General features: G+C 38.4%; 1 protein-coding gene across 1 annotated transcript in view; it reads left to right on the top strand.

Moving 5' to 3' along the window:
* Positions 1-11,686, top strand: part of LOC128645877 (serine/threonine-protein kinase 17A) — an 82,007-nt gene extending 70,321 nt beyond the window's left edge. The window contains exons 4-7 of the mRNA XM_053699187.1: positions 318-444; positions 806-854; positions 7,613-7,792; positions 9,741-11,686. Coding sequence (XP_053555162.1) covers positions 318-444; positions 806-854; positions 7,613-7,792; positions 9,741-10,005 — 621 coding nt within the window. The 3' untranslated portion in view covers positions 10,006-11,686. The remainder of the gene's footprint in view (positions 1-317; positions 445-805; positions 855-7,612; positions 7,793-9,740) is intronic.
* Positions 11,687-25,088: the final 13,402 nt, after the last annotated feature.

Below are 25,088 nucleotides of genomic sequence, written 5' to 3'. Positions count from 1 at the left end.
AATCTCTTACAGTTCACACAAATGCAACAAAACTGGTACCTCTAAGATGCCAAATTCCAACTCCGATTGACATCTCATCATTGCTAAAAAAAAACAAAAAAAACAATTTGTGAACTTATAGGTCCAAACACAGACGAAAACAGGTCAGATTTTCATGATTTCTGAGCACTTGTTCAGTTACTCAGATTAAACCACATGGGAGAAGGCAGTAATGGAATGGTGCCAAGTTTGGATGCATCTCATTTAAAAGTGCAATGGCGCTAATGTCCTTTTTACTTTCTCAGTGTCTAATCTTCTTATATATTTCTATGTTACAGCCACAGAATATACTTCTTACAAGTGACAATCCCCTGGGTGATATACGTATTGTTGACTTTGGGTTGTCCAGGCAGGTTGACAGCATTAAAGAAGTGCGAGAGATTTTGGGAACTCCTGAGTATGTAGGTAAGTCTACAGAACATGGAGTTTGTTTGATTAAGGGGTTGGAATGTTCCTTTAATTAAATCATACTTTAATTACTAAATATTTAGCCTTCTACCTGGGACTGAGCCCTCAATATGTTACTAATATTAAGACTGACTCACATAAATGCTACTACCAGTAGTACACTCAGATTCCAGAGTGAATTTTCACGTATTACCACCATGGGGCAACTCTTCCCATTCTAAAGACATCTGTAACTTATTGTTTTAGTCATATAACAAACAAATTTGCACATAAAGATAAGACATGCGATCACATGGGGATTAAAAACCTATCACAATCAATCATTAATTGAGATCCTGATATTTCTTATTGATTGTAGCTCCTGAGGTGCTGAATTATGAACCGATCAGCACAGCAACAGATATGTGGTGAGTTTCAACATATGCCAACTAATGTTCTAAAATGCATTGTTTTATTATTTTATTTATTTTAGTTTTTCTGCTTTTTTGGCCCTATGAATGTGCAAGCACACAAAAGGATGTGTTTTTATATCTTACTACCCAAGTTAGGCAGAAAAGAGTTTATATGTATTTCTGTAGCTTGTAAGCCATATTTTGTACAATTAGATGTTTTCAATAACTTCTTCATATTGTTGCTTAACAAAATTAATTAAAAATATTAAATTAATTTATTTGGTTGCCCCACCTTGTATAACTTATTTCATTCTGGGACATGCCACATAATATTTTAAGATAATTCAAATTTGTAATTTTTAAGAACTTTTTTGAATCAATGCTTTTCTTCTTAATTGAAGACCTTTCATTCAATCCATTGTCACTAGAGATCGTGTTGGAAATGTTTGTTATCAGTGTGTTGTAAATAACTTATACACACATGATAATAGTCAGGTAAAGGTTCTGAATATATAGGCCTCTTGGATTGAAGGTAGCATAAACACTATAGTTATGGGGCAATATCAAGACATTACATTCAGAATCTCCTACATAAAGTAATTAGCAGCAGCTAATAGCAGATTTGTGGGATTCCTCCTTATCAGCCAATTAGTTTCTGCCAAGGGATCAAGCCCTACAAAAAAATTGTGTGGGGGGCATCGAGCGGCAATCTGCCATTCACTAGAAAACCTCAAATTGACCTTCTGCAATGTAAATACAGAAAAAAACTCCAAATACACCTTCTGCAATATAAATATAAATATTTTAATCTACAAATCAAAACATCAAAATTCCATAATGTTAATAAAAAGGGACACCGGCGTCTGGATCTAAATAAAGATACCAATACAATAAAAAGATACACAGTAAAAAATATGTTCAAAAGTTTACTCAAGCATTAGTATGCTCTAAACAACTCATACTAGATCCTAAACATTAATGCGAAAAAAAATAGATGTCTAAAAAGACAGAGTTAGAGTTTTCATTAATACAATCGCAACATACAAGGATAAAGTGACAAATACAGTATAAGTAGAATATTATCCTATAGTTCCTGTGTTTGATTGTTCTTTAAAGGGAACAGATATTGAAACTATTATTGAAACTATTGTGGCCTGTCTTATAACAGAAACAATTCAAGTTAGAAAATGATACAATGTATTAATGTTTACAATTTGCTGGTATTCAATAATTTCAATAGAGAGACATCAGTAATGCATGATTAAGCAATAGTCAAATACGCGGGTTATTTAGTTTGTAAATCCCCAAAGTCTTTAGTTATATCTGTATGTTACTTATCACCACCTAGCACATACCATATAGTGCTTTTTTAAATCTTTATAGACCGTGGCAGTTCCTCTTACATCAGATTTTTTAAACAGTGATCGATTTTTTAGCCTTAAAAATGTTCACAGTGGATTGAAGTTACCCTTACAGCGGTTTGAAGTTAACTTTACTTTTACTTTCACTGTTACTCACTGTTTTTCTGGCGTTCTCCGCTCGTCCATAAACACCTTTTGTTGGTTTAACGGTGTGTTTCCTTTTTCTGTCCAATACGATGTGACAAAAAAGTGCGCGCACTAATTCAAATTTAAGGACTGCTTCAAACTCCTACCGCTCCGTTTTTGGTAGTATTTTTAGCGTAGCTGTTATGGGAGTTCATCCAGTATTCACATTTCAATTGTCAGGAGCTACAAAAGATGTGTCTACGCGTTTTAGCTTTACAAAGCCTTTGTCAGGATTGTAGATTAAAATACAGTCGTATGCAAAAGTTTAGGCATCCCTGACAATTTCCATAATTTTCATTTATAAATAATTGGGTGTTTGGATCCGAAATTTCATTTTAATCTATCAAATAACTGAAGGACACAGTAATATTTCAGTAGTGAAATGAGGTTTATTGGATTAAAAGAAAATGTGCAATATGCATCAAAATAAAATTAGACAGGTGCATAAATTTCGGCACCCCAACAGAAATATCGCAATAATATTTAGTAGACCCTCCTTTAGCAGAAATAACAGCCTCTAAATGCTTCCTATAGCCTGTAATGAGTGTCTGGATTCTGGATGACGGTATTTTGGACCATTCCTCCTTGCAAAATATCTCCAGTTCACTTAGGTTTGATGGTTGCCGAGCATGGACAGCCCGATTTAAATCACCCCACAGATTTTCAATGATATTCAGGTCTGGGGACTGGGATTGCCATTTCAGAACATTGTACTTGTTCCACTGCATAAATGCCAGAGTAGTTTTTGAGCAGTGTTTTGGGTCATTGTTTTGTTGAAATATCCAGCTCCGGCGTAACTTCAACTTTGTGACTGATTCCTCAACATTATTCTCAAGTATCTGCTGATATTGAGTGGAATCCATTCGACCCTTAACTTTAACATGATTCCCAGTACCGGCACTGGCCACACAGCCCCACAGCATGATGGAACATCCATCAAATTTTACTGTGGCTAGCAAGTGTTTGTCTTGGAACGCTGTGTTCGTTTGCCACCATGCATAACTCCCCTTGTTATGACCAAATAACTCAATCTTTGTTTCATCAGTCCACAGCACCTTCCAAAATTCTCATGATTGTATGCACCTGTCTATGAAGTTCAAGGCTTAATGGGCTCACCAAACCAATTGTGTGTTCCAATTAATCAGTGCTAGGTAGGTACAGGTATTCAAATCAACAAAATGACAAGGGTGCCCAAATTTATGCACCTGTCTAATTTTGTTTGGATGCATATTGCACATTTTCTGTTAATCCAATAAACCTAATTTCACTACTGAAATATTACTGTGTCCTTCAGTTATTTGATAGATTAAAATGAAATTGCTGATCCAAACACCCAATTATTTATAAATGAAAATCATGGAAATTGTCAGGGGTGCCTAAACTTTTGCATACGACTGTATTTATATTTATATTTATATTGCAGAAGGTGTATTTGAAGTTTTTTTCTATATTTACATTGCAGAAGGAAAATTGAAGATTTTCTAGTGAATGGAAGATTGTCGCTTGGCGCCCCCACACCCTTTGTTTATTGATATATAAATTAGGTCACACCTTGTGAGGTGTGATCAGTGAGTTGTAGGCTATATCTGCTTATTAAGTTCAAAAGACACCCCTTGTTTTGTTGTCTACAAAAAAAAGTGTGGGCACTCACCAAGACTTCCACCCCACCCCCCTCACAATTATACAGGGAGTGCAGAATTATTAGGCAAGTTGTATTTTTGAGGATTAATTTTATTATTGAACAACAACCATGTTCTCAATGAATACAAAAAACTCATTAATATCAAAGCTGAATAGTTTTGGAAGTAGTTTTTAGTTTGTTTTTAGTTATAGCTATTTTAGGGGGATATCTGTGTGTGCAGGTGACTATTACTGTGCATAATTATTAGGCAACTTAACAAAAAACAAATATATACCCATTTCAATTATTTATTTTTACCAGTGAAACCAATATAACATCTCAACATTCACAAATATACATTTCTGACATTCAAAAACAAAACAAAAACAAATCAGTGACCAATATAGCCACCTTTCTTTGCAAGGACACTCAAAAGCCTGCCATCCATGGATTCTTTCAGTGTTTTGATCTGTTCACCATCAACATTGCATGCAGCAGCAACCACAGCCTCCCAGACACTGTTCAGAGAGGTGTACTGTTTTCCCTCCTTGTAAATCTCACATTTGATGATGGACTACAGGTTCTCAATGGGGTTCAGATCAGGTGAACAAGGAGGCCATGTCATTAGATTTTCTTCTTTTATACCCTTTCTTGCCAGCCACGCTGTGGAGTACTTGGACGCGTGTGATGGAGCATTGTCCTGCATGAAAATCATGTTTTTCTTGAAGGATGCAGACTTCTTCCTGTACCACTGCTTGAAGAAGGTGTCTTCCAGAAACTGGCAGTAGGACTGGGAGTTGAGCTTGACTCCATCCTCAACCCGAAAAGGCCCCACAAGCTCATCTTTGATGATACCAGCCCAAACCAGTACTCCACCTCCACCTTGCTGGCGTCTGAGTCGGACTGGAGCTCTCTGCCCTTTACCAATCCAGCCACGGGCCCATTCATCTGGCCCATCAAGACTCACTCTCATTTCATCAGTCCATAAAACCTTAGAAAAATCAGTCTTGAGATATTTCTTGGCCCAGTCTTGACGTTTCAGCTTGTGTGTCTTGTTCAGTGGTGGTCGTCTTTCAGCCTTTCTTACCTTGGCCATGTCTCTGAGTATTGCACACCTTGTGCTTTTGGGCACTCCAGTGATGTCTGAAATATGGCCAAACTGGTGGCAAGTGGCATCTTGGCAGCTGCACGCTTGACTTTTCTCAGTTCATGGGCAGTTATTTTGCGCCTTGGTTTTTCCACACGCTTCTTGCAACCCTGTTGACTATTTTGAATGAAACACTTGATTGTTCGATGATCACGCTTCAGAAGCTTTGCAATTTTAAGAGTGCTGCATCCCTCTGCAAGATATCTCACTATTTTTGACTTTTCTGAGCCTGTCAAGTCCTTCTTTTGACCCATTTTGCCAAAGGAAAGGAAGTTGCCTAATAATTATGCACACCTGATATAGGGTGTTGATGTCATTAGACCACACCCCTTCTCATTACAGAGATGCACATCACCTAATATGCTTAATTGGTAGTAGGCTTTTGAGCCTATACAGCTTGGAGTAAGACAACATGCATAAAGAGGATGATGTGGTCAAAATACTCATTTGCCTAATAATTCTGCACTCCCTGTATATTATATATATATATTTTATATATACACACACAGAGACTGTATTTATATGTAAATAATCTATACACTTTGGTTAGAGAAAGCAAATTAAATCTTATGAAGGGTTGAATGGTTGTCTTTGTGCCTGAGAATCCTCCTTTGTCACAGAGTCTCACCCACTTAAGGTGCAATAGTCCTATTTCTGCTGAGGGGAGCTAAATATCCCCAGAGCAAGCCACAGAGAAATGTAAGCACCTGGTGTTCAACACATTGCGGGGTGATCACACAGCAGGACCACGGACAATCTTACATTTAGTGTATTGTAGGAAGTGTAACTGCCCAATACTAGAGAATCTCACTATCCCTTTAACCAAACTGTGCTCCAGTTCCTTCCACCAGCAGCAGCTGTAGCAGCAGTGTTTTCTGAAGTGTTTCTGTTCTCTGTCCAAAGGGAACTTAGTTCCTCCTGCAAAAATAGTGCAGGAACTCCGTTCCCATGTGTTCCCGCTTGACTTGACCCCTGGTTTCTGCTCAATGGATCAGCTATTAGCATCAAAGTAATTTTTTTTCAGGCAACAAAATGTTGTAACAAGTTTAAATCTACTGTACAGAGGGAGGGGCGCACTGACCTGGCTGCATTCCTTTTACTAGAGCAAGGTTGTCCCCACCCAGTCTTTTAATTGTAATTTTTATTAAATATTATGGGCCAGATTACGAATAATGCGTTAACAGTTACACGTGAGCGAAAAGGGGCCTATCAAGGTTTGTACACATCAGGTTTACCGCTCATATTACAAGTTGAAAGTAAACTTGATTGCTTGATTGCAATCACAATTTACTCTAGAATGATTACTGCCTTCTCACAGCTCTGGTTAACTTTTGCAAATTTTAACAAAACACACTCATTATAACTGTCTGATAAAAAAATATTGAAATTTTTTTTTTCACAAAAAAGTTATACTGGCTTTAGCTTAAAGATATGAGGTCTCTATTGTTAGAGAAAAAGGATGCAAAAGGCTTTAACATAGAGGTACATACATACACACACATGTCTAAATATGTATGTGTGTGTGTGTGTGTGTATATGTGTGTATATATATATATATATATTTATATACACAGAAATACATATGTATACATATATAGACATATAAAGAAGCCCTTATAGTCGAGTAGATGAAAACATGTAAAATCATATATATGCAATATTAATATTTAATAAAGGGTAAGTGTTGTACTGTGTATTTACTGTAAATATTTCACATTCTAATGTTCTGAACATAGGGGAATACGTTTGATGTATTTTTAAACCGATATTCTTATATATTTGTATATATCTATACCTATATTGTACCAAAATACTATCAGATATATGTAGAAATATGTATTTATTAATAAATTGAACATATTCTTCTAGGTGAAGAACATTGGAATGTGAAATATTCATATTTTCATGTCTGGTTAGCACACTTGAGAATATGCAACCTGGTTTGCATGCGAGTAGGGTGTTTTTTTCCACTTTTCTTGCTCCTTTGACTTCTATTGGGGAACACGTTATTGTGTGCACGATATTCTAAGTTTGACTTTTTGCACGCATCGTGTTAGTGCGTGAGTGAAAACTGCATACTTTCAACTTGCAATACAAGTGCTACCTGACACACGCAAAAAGTTTACTCCTAGCAGAGTTAGCACTCGAGTGGGAGCATTAAATACCTTTGTAATCTGGCCCTATATAATCGTACTTTTTTGTTTCGCTGACCATTATAATGTAAAACATTCTGACACGCCATACTGAAGCTATTTAAATGTGAGTAATCATCCTCTCTCCATTGATGACTGATCTGTAGTAAGTTATTATACCCTTCTGGGCATCTAATTGTTTTTAATACTTTAGATCAAAGATTGTGCATTTGTTATGCAAGGTCATGCTTGTATATACCAAGAGTCTTTTATACTCCTTTCAGATGACCTAATCTTTTTCTTTCTCATTTTATTTTATATCCTAGGAGCATTGGAGTGCTGACATATGTTATGCTTACAGGAGAATCTCCATTCCAAGGAGAAACAAAACAGGAGACCTTCCTTAACATCTCCCAAGTAAATATCCAGTACACGGAAGAGGAATTTGATGGAATCTCTGATCTTGCCATAGAATTTATCAAATCTCTGCTTGTAAAGAACCCAAGGTAACAAGCTCTATAAACCTGATTATTGCCAACGATGTAGTTATAATTTCCTTGTACCTGCAAATAGTGCTGAAATATTTCAAGAAGTCTCATAAATGGCTACTTCACTGAAAAAAAAATAGTTTAATACTCGAAACAATTCGCAGCATGTCCTTTATAATATTTTTTAAACATATGAGAGATCTTTGGTTTTCTTGCTGACGTTTCACAAGGCCAAGCTACAAATTCTACATTCTAGTACAATATGATTCTAAAACTCACTTTACCCATCTTTTAATTGTAAGGGAGAGAAATTGAATCACTGGAAGCTTATTCAGATGTAGTTCTGCTTGCCTCAAACATGATTCTTATCACTTAATCTAATTTGACCCGGATGTATACAGACTTGTAAGCACCAGTAGCCCATGTGTTCCTCATAGATGCTTTCACTTTGATTAGGTGACATGGCTCATTTTCAGGCCCTGACACACTCGGTGCCTCCAGCCTCTCCAGACACTTCTTCCTGCTATCCTAACATGTTTTGGCCCTTACAAGGGTTGAACATATATTTATATGCAAACAACAGTACAATAATAAATGCTCAAACACATTTTCTTTTTGCACTTTTAATGTTCTTCTAATGGTTACTATTTTTTTTAATCTAAATTGTATTTTAATTTTATTTTGAGGTGTTATCTTTAAAATAACTGTGAGTATAATATAATCTGCTCCCCAGCCAATCTCACCATTACTGACCCCCCCCCCCCCTTGCTGATGACTTATGCTCAGTTAACCTTCATCATACTGGACCATGTTCACATTAAACAAACATACTATACATTCTTATGAATACAACACAATAAAGAGCTATTTCAGCAAATGAGAAAACTTTGGTATATATATATATATATATATATATATATATATATATATATATATATATATAAAATCTAGTATTTAAGTGTAACACCCCATTTCTCCTATCTGTTTTAGTTCCATTAATTTATGAACATTAGACTCCTAACATGCACCTATGTGCACTCTAGCAGAGACCAGGACAGTAGTGCATGACTGTACAATACTCTGCAGTATGAATGCACCATGTACAGCATACAAAATAATAGTGGCGCTTACCAGCCTCCGGGGACCTGTGTTCAGGGCAGCGTGTCTTCGGCAAAGCACCGGTCTCCTTGCTCTTCAAGCTCTTCCTCACTTCCTGGCGAGCCCCAGACCAGCAGACGCCTACGTCACAGCGTCAAAGTAACAGACATCAAACAAAGGCTTCTGGGCATCACAAGGAAGTGAGAGAATAATTAAAGAATGTGCAGGGGGGCCAAAACCGTAAAAAGTAACCTTTATTAGTGAGTCAGCTTAAAAACAAAAGTGAGCATGCAGCTCACAACACCAAATAGTAGTTTTCAGTAGAGGCAAAAAATGCAGACATGTTTCGTGTGGGGTTAGCAGTGAGCAAGTGTGGTAACCCCACACGAAACAGGTCTGCATCCACCTTTTGATGACCGGAAGCCTTTATTTGATGAATGCACCATGCTCTGTAGTGTTTTTTTACTAGCATAATGGTATTATTAGTTTAATACTGAGAGCAATCCTCTGATACAATGCAGTTAACAGTTTATGGGCTGCAGTTTATTGTGGTCACTGATATTGATTTGAACATTTTAGCATTTTTAGTTCAGTTATCTGTGCAGGCTTTCTTAAACAATGTGTGGGATGGTGTTTTTGGTTTGGTTATGATAATAACTTTACATGTGATATCATGCACATGCGAGTAATTGTTCAATTTGAAGCCATGTGGTATAGATCGGAGCTAACAATGTGCTAGAACAGCGTTATGAGCAAATCAGAACAGGCATACATATGTCAAGTTTCAATTGTATTTATCAATACAGTCTATTTAATGCTAATATATTGTAGGCTTTCTGTAAACTAATATCTTCCCTAATATTTGCAGGAAAAGGGCTCGAGCAGAGCAGTGCCTACAACACCCATGGCTCACCTCTTATACAGAGTCCAAGGATCAGGACACAGCCTGTGAACAGAAGGAAAATGAACTTAAGCCCCAAGAGGGCACAGAGGAATTAGTTCTGTTGGCTTCATACACTGTACATTGCCCATGCCGGCAGCTGGAAAGCCAGGAAGCCATAGAGACTGACCTGAAAGGTGTGAGAAATCAGTTTACTGCTCTTCAGGAGATACAAGCAGAAGTTGTGTGTTAACGGCTGTAACCTCACTTATTTGAACCAAGCTACTTCAGAGTATAGCATTTCTGAATAAGAAGCAGTGCCTTACTTGCTTCAATAATCACAGATTTTGTTCAAGGTCTCAGATGCAATTACCTTTAAATGGGCCATTTGTCAGATGCAACTTATTCAATGTTTAGGCCCAGTGTTTTGGGAACATTATTGAAGCCTGAATAGGAATTTGGTACAGTATGGATGTGGCTTCTGTTAAGGGTTGGCCAGGTTACATGTGAAGTATTTCTGCACCGAAAACACAGACCTTTTTGGACTTAATTGCCTGTGGAAAATGTGTAAGGCTTAAACTAGTCACCTAAGAATATTTACTCTGTCCAGGCTGTAGCCTAGTCTCCAAATGAATATTCTTAAGTCTAAATCTATATTATTGTGTTTCCCTGTGCTTCCAGAGAGAGGTGATTTGCACTAGAATAATTAAAAAAAAAAAAAAACAGGTCTCCGCTTTCCTCCCAGTTTGCTTGGGTGTTAAGGTAGAGAGTTTCATAAAAACAAAAAACACCAGTAGCTGTGACTTGTTACTGCATGTATTAAATCAACACGTTGTATCTTAATGCCAAAAACAAACCTCACACATTTTTTTTTCACTATGGTAATAATGAAACCTGTTTCAAGGACTTTATTTTGGAAGGGTTTGTAGCAGACAGAAATCAAGTACAGAGCCCAGCAAACAACATAAAGTCTGCCTAATAATCTTAGGTGAGTGTTTTGCTAGCATTAAGCCGAGGTGACTGTCAATAGTTCTTATTTCTTCATGTTTTATTTACATTTACAGACGCTTCCATTAGACCATCCACTTAGCAAGTCTGCACAATCATGACTGCCAAGCGGATTTTATTTTAAAAAAGGTTGTGACGGATGACACAAGCATTTATATGGCCTAAACTGGAGTTTGCTAGTTAGAGAATAGATTACTATTCATATTGAATAGCAAGTCCCCAAAAACAACATAAATGCCGAGAATGTGCCTTAGACTAAATAAAAGTGGCAATAAAAAGTGCTGTACTTCCTTTCATCTTATAACTATTTTGAGCTTCATAGGATCCTCATGAAATCTTTGTTTAAAAATAGTTTTTCTCTATTAATTTAAATTAACCAAGAAACATCTTCTTATTAATAAAAAAAAAAAGGCCAGGTCATTTTCGATCAACCTTACGGACCAGTTAACGGGAAGAAGAAAAAAATGAACCATACAAATTTAAAGAAAATCTTAATTTATATACACTCATTGTACATGTTATGGTTTTATTAGACTGTGTAACCCAAAATATGAGATCTTAGTAACAGTATAGGTAAAGGAAATAAGTATAAGATTAGTAGATTCGGTCACTTTATAGAGGGCAATAATTGTGCTATGCTAACAGTATTTATGCTTAATTCATGCAAGGACCAGTGATGTTTTTCTTTGCTGATTAAAGGCACTGTAAGACAAGGCTTGACAAACCCAGGAGCCATGGTGCCACTGGCACCTAGAAATCTACCCCTGGCTCCTAACTTTTTGAGTTATTCTTCATATATCTCTATACAAATACTACTGTCGGGCTCCCAAAAGTATGTCTGGCTCTTAATTTCTAACTGGCCTCTCATTTTAAACAGATTTGTCAAGCATTGCTGACCACTTAATGGATAAAAGGATATGAATTAATATTTCCTCATCTGATATTTGTGTATTCTTCATTCATGAATTAGTCTGCTGGTGAACTACTTGCAGTGGCTGTGCATTCCTTACTTATACTACTTTTTCTATTAGAAGTAAGGACAATCTGCCACAAATGTTTAGTGCTGTGAACATATTGGTCTGGCATCCATAACAGGAGAGAACCTTAGGCAAGGCTTATTCAATTTATTACTTAAAGGGACAATGAACCCACATTTTAACTTTCTAATTTATTCCTATTATCAATTTTTCTTCATTCTCTTGCTATCTTTATTTGAAAAGCAAGAATGTAAGTTTAGAAGCACTCTGGACAGTTTAGAATGCTGTCCAGAGTCCTAAACCAAAAATTGGCTGGCTCCTTAGCTTAGGTGCCTTCTTTTTCGAATAAAGGTAGCAAGAGAACAAAGACAAATTGATAATAGGAGTACATTAGAAAGTTGCTTAACATTGCATGCTCTATCTGAATCATGAAGAAAAAAAAAAATGGGTTTTGTATCCCTTTTTAAAGTTACACTGAACCCAAATTTTTTTGTGTGTGTGATTCAGATAGAGCATGCATTTTTAAGCAACTTTCTAATTTACTCCTATTATCAAATTTTCTTCATTCTCTTGGTATCTTTATTTGAAATGCAAGAATGTAAGTTTAGATGCCGGCCCATTTTTGGTGAACATCCTGGGTTATTCTTGCTGATTGGTGGATTAATTCATCCACCAATAAAAAAGTGTTGAGTCTGAACCACAAAAAACCTTAGATGTCTTCTTTTTCAAATAAAGATAGCAAGAGAACAAATAAAAATTGATAATAGGAGTAAATTATAAAGTTGCTTAAAATTGCATGCTCTATCTGAATCACGAAAGAAAAAATTTGGGTTCAGTGTCCCTTTAAGTCTTGTAAGAAATCAAATCCAGCACCTATATTTTATAATCACATTTACAATTTAATATTAACAAGTACATTTAAAAGCACAGAAAATATTTTTTTATGAAGATATGAGATGCTTAACTGATTACTTTTATATAACCTAGAAAAGTCAGGTATAAAAATGTCTTACACCAACACTTGATTAACTTTATACATTTTCAAACTGTATCATTATGATTAACATTATTAGAAATGCAGCAACAAGTTATAAAATAAGTTTCTTTTTAGAAGTTTGTTCTAAGAAAGGACCAAAGGGAGTAAACACCTGAAGTGTTCTCGAGATCTCCAAGTTTCTTTAGGATTTTCCTGGTACATAGTCCAGTTAAAGGGATACTAAACCCATTTTCTCCAACATAGGTGTGTCCGGTCCACGGCGTCATCCTTACTTGTGGGATATTCTCTTCCCCAACAGGAAATGGCAAAGAGCCCAGCAAAGCTGGTCACATGATCCCTCCTAGGCTCCGCCTACCCCAGTCATTCTCTTTGCCGTTGTACAGGCAACATCTCCACGGAGATGGCTTAGAGTTTTTTAGTGTTTAACTGTAGTTTTTATTATTCAATCAAGAGTTTGTTATTTTGAAATAGTGCTGGTATGTACTATTTACTCAGAAACAGAAAAGAGATGAAGATTTCTGTTTGTATGAGGAAAATGATTTTAGCAACCGTAACTAAAATCCATGGCTGTTCCACACAGGACTGTTGAGAGCAATTAACTTCAGTTGGGGGAACAGTGTGCAGTCTCTTGCTGCTTGAGGTATGACACATTCTAACAAGACGATGTAATGCTGGAAGCTGTCATTTTCCCTATGGGATCCGGTAAGCCATGTTTATTACGATCGTAAATAAGGGCTTCACAAGGGCTTATTAAGACTGTAGACTTTTTCTGGGCTAAATCGATTCATTATTAACACATATTTAGCCTTGAGGAATCATTTTATCTGGGTATTTTGATATAATAATATCGGCAGGCACTGTATTAGACACCTTATTCCTTAGGGGCTTTCCCAAAGCATAAGCAGAGCCTCATTTTCGCGCCGGTGTGGCGCACTTGTTTTTGAGAGGCATGGCATGCAGTCGCATGTGAGAGGAGCTCTGATACTTAGAAAAGACTTTCTGAAGGCGTCATTTGGTATCGTATTCCCCTTTGGGCTTGGTTGGGTCTCAGCAAAGCAGATACCAGGGACTGTAAAGGGGTTAAAGTTTAAAACGGCTCCGGTTCCGTTATTTTAAGGGTTAAAGCTTCCAAATTTGGTGTGCAATACTTTTAAGGCTTTAAGACACTGTGGTGAAAATTTGATAAATTTTGAACAATTCCTTCATGTTTTTTCGCAATTGCAGTAATAAAGTGTGTTCAGTTTAAAATTTAAAGTGACAGTAACGGTTTTATTTTCAAACGTTTTTGTACTTTGTTATCAAGTTTATGCCTGTTTAACATGTCTGAACTACCAGATAGACTGTGTTCTGAATGTGGGGAAGCCAGAGTTCCTTCTCATTTAAATAAATGTGATTTATGTGATAATGACAATGATGCCCAAGATGATTCCTCAAGTGAGGGGAGTAAGCATGGTACTGCATCATTCCCTCCTTCGTCTACACGAGTCTTGCCCACTCAGGAGGCCCCTAGTACATCTAGCGCGCCAATACTCCTTACTATGCAACAATTAACGGCTGTAATGGATAATTCTGTCAAAAACATTTTAGCCAAAATAAACACTTGTCAGCGTAAGCGCGGCTGCTCTGTTTTAGATACTGAAGAGCATGACGACGCTGATATTAATATCTCTGAAGGGCCCCTAACCCAGTCTGATGGGGCCAGGGAGGTTTTGTCTGAGGGAGAAATTACTGATTCAGGGAACATTTCTCAACAGGCTGAACCTGATGTGATTGCATTTAAATTTAAGTTGGAACATCTCCGCATTCTGCTTAAGGAGGTATTATCCACTCTGGATGATTGTGACAAGTTGGTCATCCCAGAGAAACTATGTAAAATGGACAAGTTCCTAGAGGTGCCGGGGCTCCCAGAAGCTTTTCCTATACCCAAGCGGGTGGCGGACATTGTTAATAAAGAATGGGAGAGGCCAGGTATTCCTTTCGTCCCTCCCCCCATATTTAAAAAATTGTTTCCTATGGTCGACCCCAGAAAGGACTTATGGCAGACAGTCCCCAAGGTCGAGGGAGCGGTTTCCACTTTAAACAAACGCACCACTATACCCATAGAGGATAGTTGTGCTTTCAAAGATCCTATGGATAAAAAATTAGAAGGTTTGCTTAAAAAGATGTTTGTGCAGCAGGGTTACCTTCTACAACCAATTTCATGCATTGTCCCTGTCGCTACAGCCGCATGTTTCTGGTTCGATGAGCTGATAAAGGCGGTCGATAGTGATTCTCCTCCTTATGAGGAGATTATGGACAGAATCAATGCTCTCAAATTGGCTAATTCTTTCACCCTCGACGCCACTTTGCAATTGGCTAGGTTAGCGGCTAAGAATTCTGGGTTTGCTATTGTGGCGCGCAGAGCGCTTTGGTTGAAATCTTGGTCGGCTGATGCGTCTTCCAAGAACAAGCTACTTAACATTCCTTTCAAGGGGAAAACGCTGTTTGGCCCTGACTTGAAAGAGATTATCTCTGATATCACTGGGGGTAAGGGCCACGCCCTTCCTCAGGATCGGCCTTTCAAGGCAAAAAATAAACCTAATTTTCGTCCCTTTCGTAGAAACGGACCAGCCCAAGGTGCTACGTCCTCTAAGCAAGAGGGTAATACTTCTCAAGCCAAGCCAGCTTGGAGACCAATGCAAGGCTGGAACAAAGGAAAGCAGGCCAAGAAACCTGCCACTGCTACCAAGACTGCATGAAATGTTGGCCCCCGATCCGGGACCGGATCTGGTGGGGGGCAGACTCTCTCTCTTCGCTCAGGCTTGGGCAAGAGATGTTCTGGATCCTTGGGCGCTAGAAATAGTCTCCCAAGGTTATCTTCTGGAATTCAAGGGACTTCCCCCAAGGGGGAGGTTCCACAGGTCTCAGTTGTCTTCAGACCACATAAAAAGACAGGCATTCTTACATTGTGTAGAAGACCTGTTAAAAATGGGAGTGATTCATCCTGTTCCATTAAGAGAACAAGGGATGGGGTTCTACTCCAATCTGTTCATAGTTCCCAAAAAAGAGGGAACGTTCAGACCAATCTTAGATCTCAAGATCTTAAACAAGTTTCTCAAGGTTCCATCGTTCAAGATGGAAACCATTCGAACTATTCTTCCTTCCATCCAGGAAGGTCAATTCATGACCACGGTGGATTTAAAGGATGCGTATCTACATATTCCTATCCACAAGGAACATCATCGGTTCCTAAGGTTCGCATTCCTGGACAATCATTACCAGTTCGTGGCGCTTCCTTTCGGATTAGCCACTGCTCCAAGGATTTTCACAAAGGTACTAGGGTCCCTTCTAGCTGTGCTAAGACCAAGGGGCATTGCTGTAGTACCTTACTTGGACGACATTCTGATTCAGGCGTCGTCCCTTCCTCAAGCAAAGGCTCACACGGACATCGTCCTGGCCTTTCTCAGATCTCACGGATGGAAAGTGAACGTGGAAAAGAGTTCTCTATCCCCGTCAACAAGGGTTCCCTTCTTGGGAACAATTATAGACTCCTTAGAAATGAGGATTTTTCTATCAGAGGCCAGAAAAACAAAACTTCTAGACTCTTGTCGGATACTTCATTCCGTTCCTCTTCCTTCCATAGCTCAGTGCATGGAAGTGATCGGGTTGATGGTAGCGGCAATGGACATAGTTCCTTTTGCGCGCATTCATCTAAGACCATTACAACTGTGCATGCTCAGTCAGTGGAATGGGGACTATACAGACTTGTCTCCGAAGATACAAGTAAATCAGAGGACCAGAGACTCACTCCGTTGGTGGCTGTCCCTGGACAACCTGTCACAAGGGATGACATTCCGCAGACCAGAGTGGGTCATTGTCACGACCGACGCCAGTCTGATGGGCTGGGGCGCGGTCTGGGGATCCCTGAAAGCTCAGGGTCTTTGGTCTCGGGAAGAATCTCTTCTACCGATAAATATTCTGGAACTGAGAGCGATATTCAATGCTCTCAAGGCTTGGCCTCAGCTAGCGAGGGCCAAGTTCATACGGTTTCAATCAGACAACATGACAACTGTTGCGTACATCAACCATCAGGGGGGAACAAGGAGTTCCCTAGCGATGGAAGAAGTGACCAAAATCATTCTATGGGCGGAGTCTCACTCCTGCCACCTGTCTGCTATCCACATCCCAGGAGTGGAAAATTGGGAAGCGGATTTTCTGAGTCGTCAGACATTGCATCCGGGGGAGTGGGAACTCCATCCGGAAATCTTTGCCCAAGTCACTCAGCTGTGGGGCATTCCAGACATGGATCTGATGGCCTCTCGTCAGAACTTCAAAGTTCCTTGCTACGGGTCCAGATCCAGGGATCCCAAGGCGGCTCTAGTGGATGCACTAGTAGCACCTTGGACCTTCAAACTAGCTTATGTGTTCCCGCCCTTTCCTCTCATCCCCAGGCTGGTAGCCAGGATCAATCAGGAGAGGGCGTCGGTGATCTTGATAGCTCCTGCGTGGCCACGCAGGACTTGGTATGCAGATCTGGTGAATATGTCATCGGCTCCACCTTGGAAGCTACCTTTGAGACGAGACCTTCTTGTTCAGGGTCCGTTCGAACATCCGAATCTGGTTTCACTCCAGCTGACTGCTTGGAGATTGAACGCTTGATTTTATCGAAGCGAGGGTTCTCAGATTCTGTTATCGATACTCTTATTCAGGCCAGAAAGCCTGTAACTAGAAAGATTTACCACAAAATTTGGAAAAAATATATCTGTTGGTGTGAATCTAAAGGATTCCCTTGGGACAAGGTTAAGATTCCTAGGATCCTATCCTTCCTTCAAGAAGGATTGGAAAAAGGATTATCTGCAAGTTCCCTGAAGGGACAGATTTCTGCCTTGTCGGTGTTACTTCACAAAAAACTGGCTGCTGTGCCAGATGTTCAAGCTTTTGTTCAGGCTCTGGTTAGAATTAAGCCTGTTTACAAACCTTTGACTCCTCCTTGGAGTCTCAATTTAGTTCTTTCAGTTCTTCAGGGGGTTCCGTTTGAACCCTTGCATTCCGTTGATATTAAATTATTATCTTGGAAAGTTTTGTTTTTAGTTGCAATTTCTTCTGCCAGAAGAGTTTCAGAATTATCTGCTCTGCAGTGTTCTCCTCCTTATCTGGTGTTCCATGCAGATAAGGTGGTTTTACGTACTAAACCTGGTTTTCTTCCAAAAGTTGTTTCTAACAAAAACATTAACCAGGAGATTATCGTACCTTCTCTGTGTCCGAAACCAGTTTCAAAGAAGGAACGTTTGTTGCACAATTTGGATGTTGTTCGCGCTCTAAAATTCTATTTAGATGCTACAAAGGATTTTAGACAAACATCTTCCTTGTTTGTTGTTTATTCCGGTAAAAGGAGAGGTCAAAAAGCAACTTCTACCTCTCTCTCTTTTTGGATTAAAAGCATCATCAGATTGGCTTACGAGACTGCCGGACGGCAGCCTCCCGAAAGAATCACAGCTCATTCCACTAGGGCTGTGGCTTCCACATGGGCCTTCAAGAACGAGGCTTCTGTTGATCAGATATGTAGGGCAGCGACTTGGTCTTCACTGCACACTTTTACCAAATTTTACAAGTTTGATACTTTTGCTTCTTCTGAGGCTATTTTTGGGAGAAAGGTTTTGCAAGCCGTGGTGCCTTCCATTTAGGTGACCTGATTTGCTCCCTCCCTTCATCCGTGTCCTAAAGCTTTGGTATTGGTTCCCACAAGTAAGGATGACGCCGTGGACCGGACACACCTATGTTGGAGAAAACAGAATTTATGTTTACCTGATAAATTACTTTCTCCAACGGTGTGTCCGGTCCACGGCCCGCCCTGGTTTTTTAATCAGGTCTGATAATTTATTTTCTTTAACTACAGTCACCACGGTACCATATGGTTTCTCCTATGCAAATATTCCTCCTTAACGTCGGTCGAATGACTGGGGTAGGCGGAGCCTAGGAGGGATCATGTGACCAGCTTTGCTGGGCTCTTTGCCATTTCCTGTTGGGGAAGAGAATATCCCACAAGTAAGGATGACGCCGTGGACCGGACACACCGTTGGAGAAAGTAATTTATCAGGTAAACATAAATTCTGTTTTTTTCATGATTCAGATAGAGCGTGCAATTTTAAGCAACTTTCTAATTTACTCCTATTATCAATTTTTTTTGTTCTCTTGCTCTCTTTATTAAAAAAGCAGGAAACAAATCTTAGAAACCGGACCCTTTTTGGTTCAGACCTGGGTTACGCTTGCTTATTGGTGGCTAAATGAAGCCACCAATAAGCAATCGCTATCCAGGGTGCTGAACTTAAAATGGGCCAGCTCCTAAGATTTACATTCCTGCTTTTTAAATAAAGATAGTAAGAGAACGAAGAAAACTTGGTAATAGGAGTAAATAAAGTTGCTTAAAATTGCATGTTCTATCTAAATCATGTAAGAAAAAAATTGGTTTAGTATCCCTTTAAGGAAATCTACTAGTTATAAAACTTTTACCAGATTTCAGTGTATATGAATACAGGGATTATATTTATGGAGATCTATTTGGAAGAGAGATGAGCCAAAAAGGAGCTTGATATATATGGGTTTTTTTAAGCTCTGGCCATAGGCCATTTTCAACAACAAGCATACAAATAATGACATAAAACCTGCCCAGTTAGCGCACTATCACAGGACATGCACAGAACTCACATTGGCTTTATCCAGGATTGCAGCTGTTACTGTATACATCAGATTTATTATATATATATTTTTGCCAGTGCAATTATGTTAAATACAAATGATAAATGTCACATTGTATGTTATATTTTTTTGTTCTGTTGTAAATAAAGACTTCTATGTATTTATGAACTTTCTAGTTTCATGATCATTGTGAATGTAGGTACATAGTGCTGGGCTTATTGAGAGCCTTATCCCTATATCTGCATAATGTTCAGTTTCAGTTTATATCCAGTTAAAGCATCATGTGAGATCATAAGGGTAATGATAAAAAAATGAATAATCTGTTCTATGTCTTTGAACCATTTCTAATTCCTGTACCCCAGACTATGTTTCTTTAAAGGGACAGTATACTCTCATTTTCATATAACTGCATGTAATAGACACTACTATAAAGAATAAGATGCATAGATACTGATATAAAATCCAGTATAAAACTGTTTAAAAACTTAGAAGCTGTCAGTTTAGCTCTGTTGAAAAGGTAGATGGAAAGCCCACTGCAAGTGGGAAATAAGACACTCCCCTCCTCCCCCTTCTTTTGCATATGAAAAGACCCTTTACACAAACAGGAGCAAGCTGGAGAAGGTAGCTGACGGTATTCACATAAAACTTTGGGGCTTGGTTAGGAGTCTGAAAATCAGAGCAATGTTCTTTAAAAATAAGCAAAATTATACATTTTTAAAAAAACAAACTTTATGGGCTTTATAAATAGATAATCTACAAAACATTTATGCAAAGAAAAAATGAGTGTATAATGGCCCTTTAAAGGGACATGAACCCCCAATTTAGTTTTTTAATGATTCAGATAGCGCATGCAATTTTAAACGACTTTCCAATTTACTTCTATTATCAAATTTACTTTATTTTCTTGGTATCCTTTGTTAAAAAAGCCTACCTAGGTAGGATTGGGAGCCACAATGCACTACTGCAAGCTAGCTGCTGATTGGTGGCTGTACATTGATGCCTCTTGTCTTTGGCTTGCCTGATGTTTTCATCTAGCTCCCAGTAATGCATATCATCTCCTTCAACAAGAGAATGAAGCAAATCGGATAATAGACTTCTATTTAGTAAAAACAAAAAAGACTATGGGGTCTATTTATTATGTGTCTGTCCGACATAATCCGATCAGCGGATCATGTCCGACAGACATCGCTGAATGCGGAGAGCAATACGCTCTCCGCATTCAGCATTGCCCAGCAGCTCTTTTGAACTGCTGTGCAATGCCGCCCCCTGCAGATTTGCGGCCAATCGGCCGCTAGCAGGGCAGTGTCAATCAACCCGATCATATTCAATCGGGTTGAATTGCGGCGATGTCTGTCCGCCTCCTCAAAGCAGGCGGACAGGTTATGGAGCAGCAGTCTTTAGACCGCTGCTTCATAATTGGTGTTTCTGGCAAGCCTGAAGGTCTCCGATGCAACTACCTTTAAATCGGCCATTTGTCAGATGCAACTTATTCAATGTTTAGGTCCAGTGTTTTGGGAACATTATTGAAGCCTGAATATGAATTTGGTACAGTATAGATGTGGCTTCTGTTAACATGGCCTGGTTACATGTGAAGTATTTCTGCACCATAAACACTGACCTTTTTGGACTTAAAGGACCAGTCAACACAGTAGATTTGCATAATCAACAAAGATAACAAGACAATGCAATAGCACTTAGTCTGAACTTCAAATGAGTAGTAGATTTATTTTCTGACATTTTTAAAAGTTATGTCTATTTCCACTCCCCCCTGTACCATGTGACAACCATCAGCCAATCACAAATGCATACACATACCATGTGACAGCCATCAGCCAATCACAAAATGCATATACGCTTATTCTGTGAATTCTTGCACATGCTCAGTAGGAGCTGGTGGCTCAAAAAGTTTAAATATAAAAAGACTGTGCACATTTTGTTAATGGAAGTAAATTGGAAAGTTGTTTAAAATGGCATACACACTCTATCTGAATAATGAAAGTTTAATTTTGACTTGTGTCCCTTTAATTGCCTGTGGAAAATGTGTAAGGCTTAAACTAGTCACCTAAGAATATTTACTCTGTCCAGGCTGTAGCCTAGTCTCCAAATGAATATTCTTAAGTCTAAATCTATATTATTGTGTTTCCCTGTTCTTCCAGAGAGATGTTATTTGCACTAGAATAATTAAAAAAAAAAACAGGTCTCCGCTTTCCTCCCAGTTTACTTGGGTGTTAAGGTAGAGAGTTTCATAAAAACAAAAAACACCAGTAGCTGTGACTTGTTACTGCATGTATTAAATCAACACGTTGTATCTTAATGCCAAAAACAAACCTCACACATTTTTTTTCCACTATGGTAACATAAAGTCTGCCTAATAATCTTAGGTGAGTGTTTTGCAAGCATTAAGCCAAGGTGACTGTCAATAGTTCTTATTTCTAACACTGTTGTATTAGCTGTTCAAGTCGCATATTTCCCATTAACAAAAACATAATTTATGTAAGAACTTACCTGATAAATTAATTTCTTTCATATTGGCAAGAGTCCATGAGCTAGTGATGTATGGGATATACAATCCTACCAGGAGGGACAAAGTTTCCCAAACCTCAAAATGCCTATAAATACACCCCTCACCACACCCACAATTCAGTTTAATGAATAGCCGAGTAGTGGGGTGATAAAGAAAGGAGTAAAAAGCATCAACAAAGGAATTTGGAAATAATTGTGCTTTATACAAAAAAATCATAACCACCATAACAAAGGGGTGGGCCTCATGGACTCTTGTCAATATAAAAGAAATTAATTTATCAGGTAAGTTCTTATATAAATGATGTTTTCTTTCAAGTAATTGGCAAGAATCCATGAGCTAGTGATGTATAGGATAGCAATACCCAAGAAGTGGAACTCCACGCAAGAGTCACTAGAGAGGGAGGGATAAAATAAAAAAAAAAAAAATCCACACAACCCAAATATAAGTTTATTCTCATAAATAAAAGGAAAAACTTAAATCATAAGCAGAAGAATCAAACTGAAACAGCTGCCTGAAGAACTTTTCTACCAAAAACTGCTTCCGAAGAAGCAAATACATCAAAATGGTAGAATTTAGTAAATGCATACAAAGAAGACCAAGTTGCTGCTTTGCAAATCTGATCAACTGAAGCTTCATTCTTAAAAGCCCAAGAAGTGGAAACTGTTCTAGTAGAATGAGCTGTAATTCTCTGAGGCGGGGCTTTACCGGACTTGAAATAAGCTTGATGAATCAAAAGCTTTTATCCACGATGCCAAAGAAACGGCAGATGCCTTCTGACCTTTCCTGGAACCATAAAAGATAACAAATAGACTAGAAGTCTTCCTGAAATCTTTAGTAGCTTCAACATAATATTTCAGAGCTCTCACCACATCAAAAGAATGTAAAGATCTCTCCAAAGAATTCTTAGGATTAGGACACAAAGAAGGGACAACAATTTCTCTATTAATGTTGTTAGAATTCACAAACTTAGGTAAGAATTTAAATGAAGTCCGCAAAACTGCCTTCCTGATGAAAAATCAGAAAAGGAGATTCACAAGAGAGAGCAGATAATTCAGAAACTCTTCTAGCAAAAGAGATGGCCAAAAGGAACAACACTTTTCAAGAAAGTAGTTTAATGCCCAAAGAATGCATAGGCTCAAATGGAGGAGCCTGTAAAGCCTTCAAAACCAAATTAAGACTCCAAGGAGGAGAGATTGATTTAATGACAGGCTTGATACGGACCAAAGCCTGTACAAAACAGTGAATATCAGGGAGTTTAGCAATTTTTCTGTGGAATAAAACAGAAAGAGCAGAGATTGGTCTTTCAAGGAACTTGCAGACAAACTTTTATCCAAACCATCCTGAAGAAACTGTAAAAATCTAGTAATTCTAAAAGAATGCCAAGAGAATTTATGAGAGGAACACCATGAAATGTATGTCTTCCAAACTCGATAAAAAATCTTTCTAGAAACAGATTTATGAGCCTGTAACATAGTATTAATCACTGAATCAGAGAAACCTCTATGACTAAGCACTAGGCGTTCAATTTCCATACCTTCAAATTTAATGATTTGAGATCCTGATGGAAAAACAGACTTTGAGACAGAAGGTCCGGTCTTATTGGAAGTGGCCAAGGTTGGCAACTGGACATCCGAACAAGATCCGCATACCAAAACCCGTAAGGCCATGCTGGAGCCACCAGCAACACAAACGATTGCTCCATGATGATTTTGGAGATCACTCTTGGAAGAAGAACCAGAGGCGGGAAAATATAAGCAGGTTTTGTAATTTTAGTATAATAGTTAGGGTAGGTTAATTATTAGTTTAATATAATTTTAGTATAATAGTTAGGGTAGGTTCATTATTAGCTTAATATAGTTTAATGTAATTTTAGTATAATAGTTAGGGTAGGTTCATTATTAGTTTAATATAGTTTAATGTAATTTTAGTATAACAGGTAGGGTAGATTAATTAATAGTTTAATATACAATAATTTAAATCTAAAGGTAAGTTTAAATTTATTATAAGATAGGGATGAGTTAATATTTAATATAAAGTTAGCGGGTTGTTGGGTTTAGGGGTTAATAGTTTAATTTAGTTTATGGCGATGTGGGGGGCTGGCGGTTTCGGGGTTAATAGGTTTAGTAAGTGCTAGTGATGTGGGAGGCCAGGGGTTTAGAGGTTAATACATTTATTTAGTTGCGGTGGGCTCCGGGAGCGGCAGAATAGGGGTTAATAACGTTATGTAGGTGGGGCGGCAGATTAGGGGTTAATAGGTATAAGTTAGGTGGCGGCGGTGTAGGAGGTGGCAGATTAGGGGTTAATACGTATAATGTAGGTGGTGGCAGTGTCGGGCGGCAGATTAGGGGTTAATAAGTATAATGTAGGTGGCGGCGATGTCGGGGTCGGAAGATTAGGGGTGTTTAGACTCGGGGTACATGTTAGGGTGTTAGGTGTAAACGTAACTTTTATTCTCCCATAGGAATCAATGGGGTATCAGGCAGCAGCGAACATGAGCTTTCACTGCTTTCAGACACCTATTGATTCCTATGGCATTCGCACCTCCAGGGCGGCAGATTGAAAAGCAGGTACGCTCGCCACTATTCCGGCCCAGCGTAGATATTTGTTAACTAGCAAAAGTAGTCAGATAGTGCCGAATTTGCATTCGGGAACATCTGTAATGACATAAGCATCGATCTGTGTCGGACTGAGACCGGCGGATCGTATGTTACGTCACAGTTTTCAACTTTTGCCGGTCTGTAGGCTTTGATAACTAAGGGGAATCAGGCTCTCCACAATTACGCTGCGAAATTCCAGCATATTTGCGGTTGACGGCTTGATAAGTAGGCCTCATAGATTTAGCATCAATTTTGATGATATCAAAAATGGCATCACAAATAAAATTATTAGCATGTTGAATCAATTTAACAATACTAGACAAAGCATGATCCAATACTTGTTGCGCTAAAGTTTTAAACCAAAAAGTTGAAGCAGCTGCAACATCAGCCAAATAAATTGCAGGCCTGAGAAGATGACCTGAATATAAATAGGCTTTCCTTAGATAAGATTCAAGTTTCCTATCTAAAGGATCTTTAAAAGAAGTACTATCTTCTGTAGGAATAGTAGTACGTTTAGCAAGAATAGAGATAGCCCCTTTGGGGATCTTTTCCCAAAAC

This window comes from Bombina bombina, chromosome 1 (genome assembly GCF_027579735.1).
Source record: "Bombina bombina isolate aBomBom1 chromosome 1, aBomBom1.pri, whole genome shotgun sequence".
In the NCBI taxonomy this organism is placed as follows: domain Eukaryota; kingdom Metazoa; phylum Chordata; class Amphibia; order Anura; family Bombinatoridae; genus Bombina; species Bombina bombina.
This window is presented reverse-complemented; position numbering and strand designations above follow the sequence as displayed.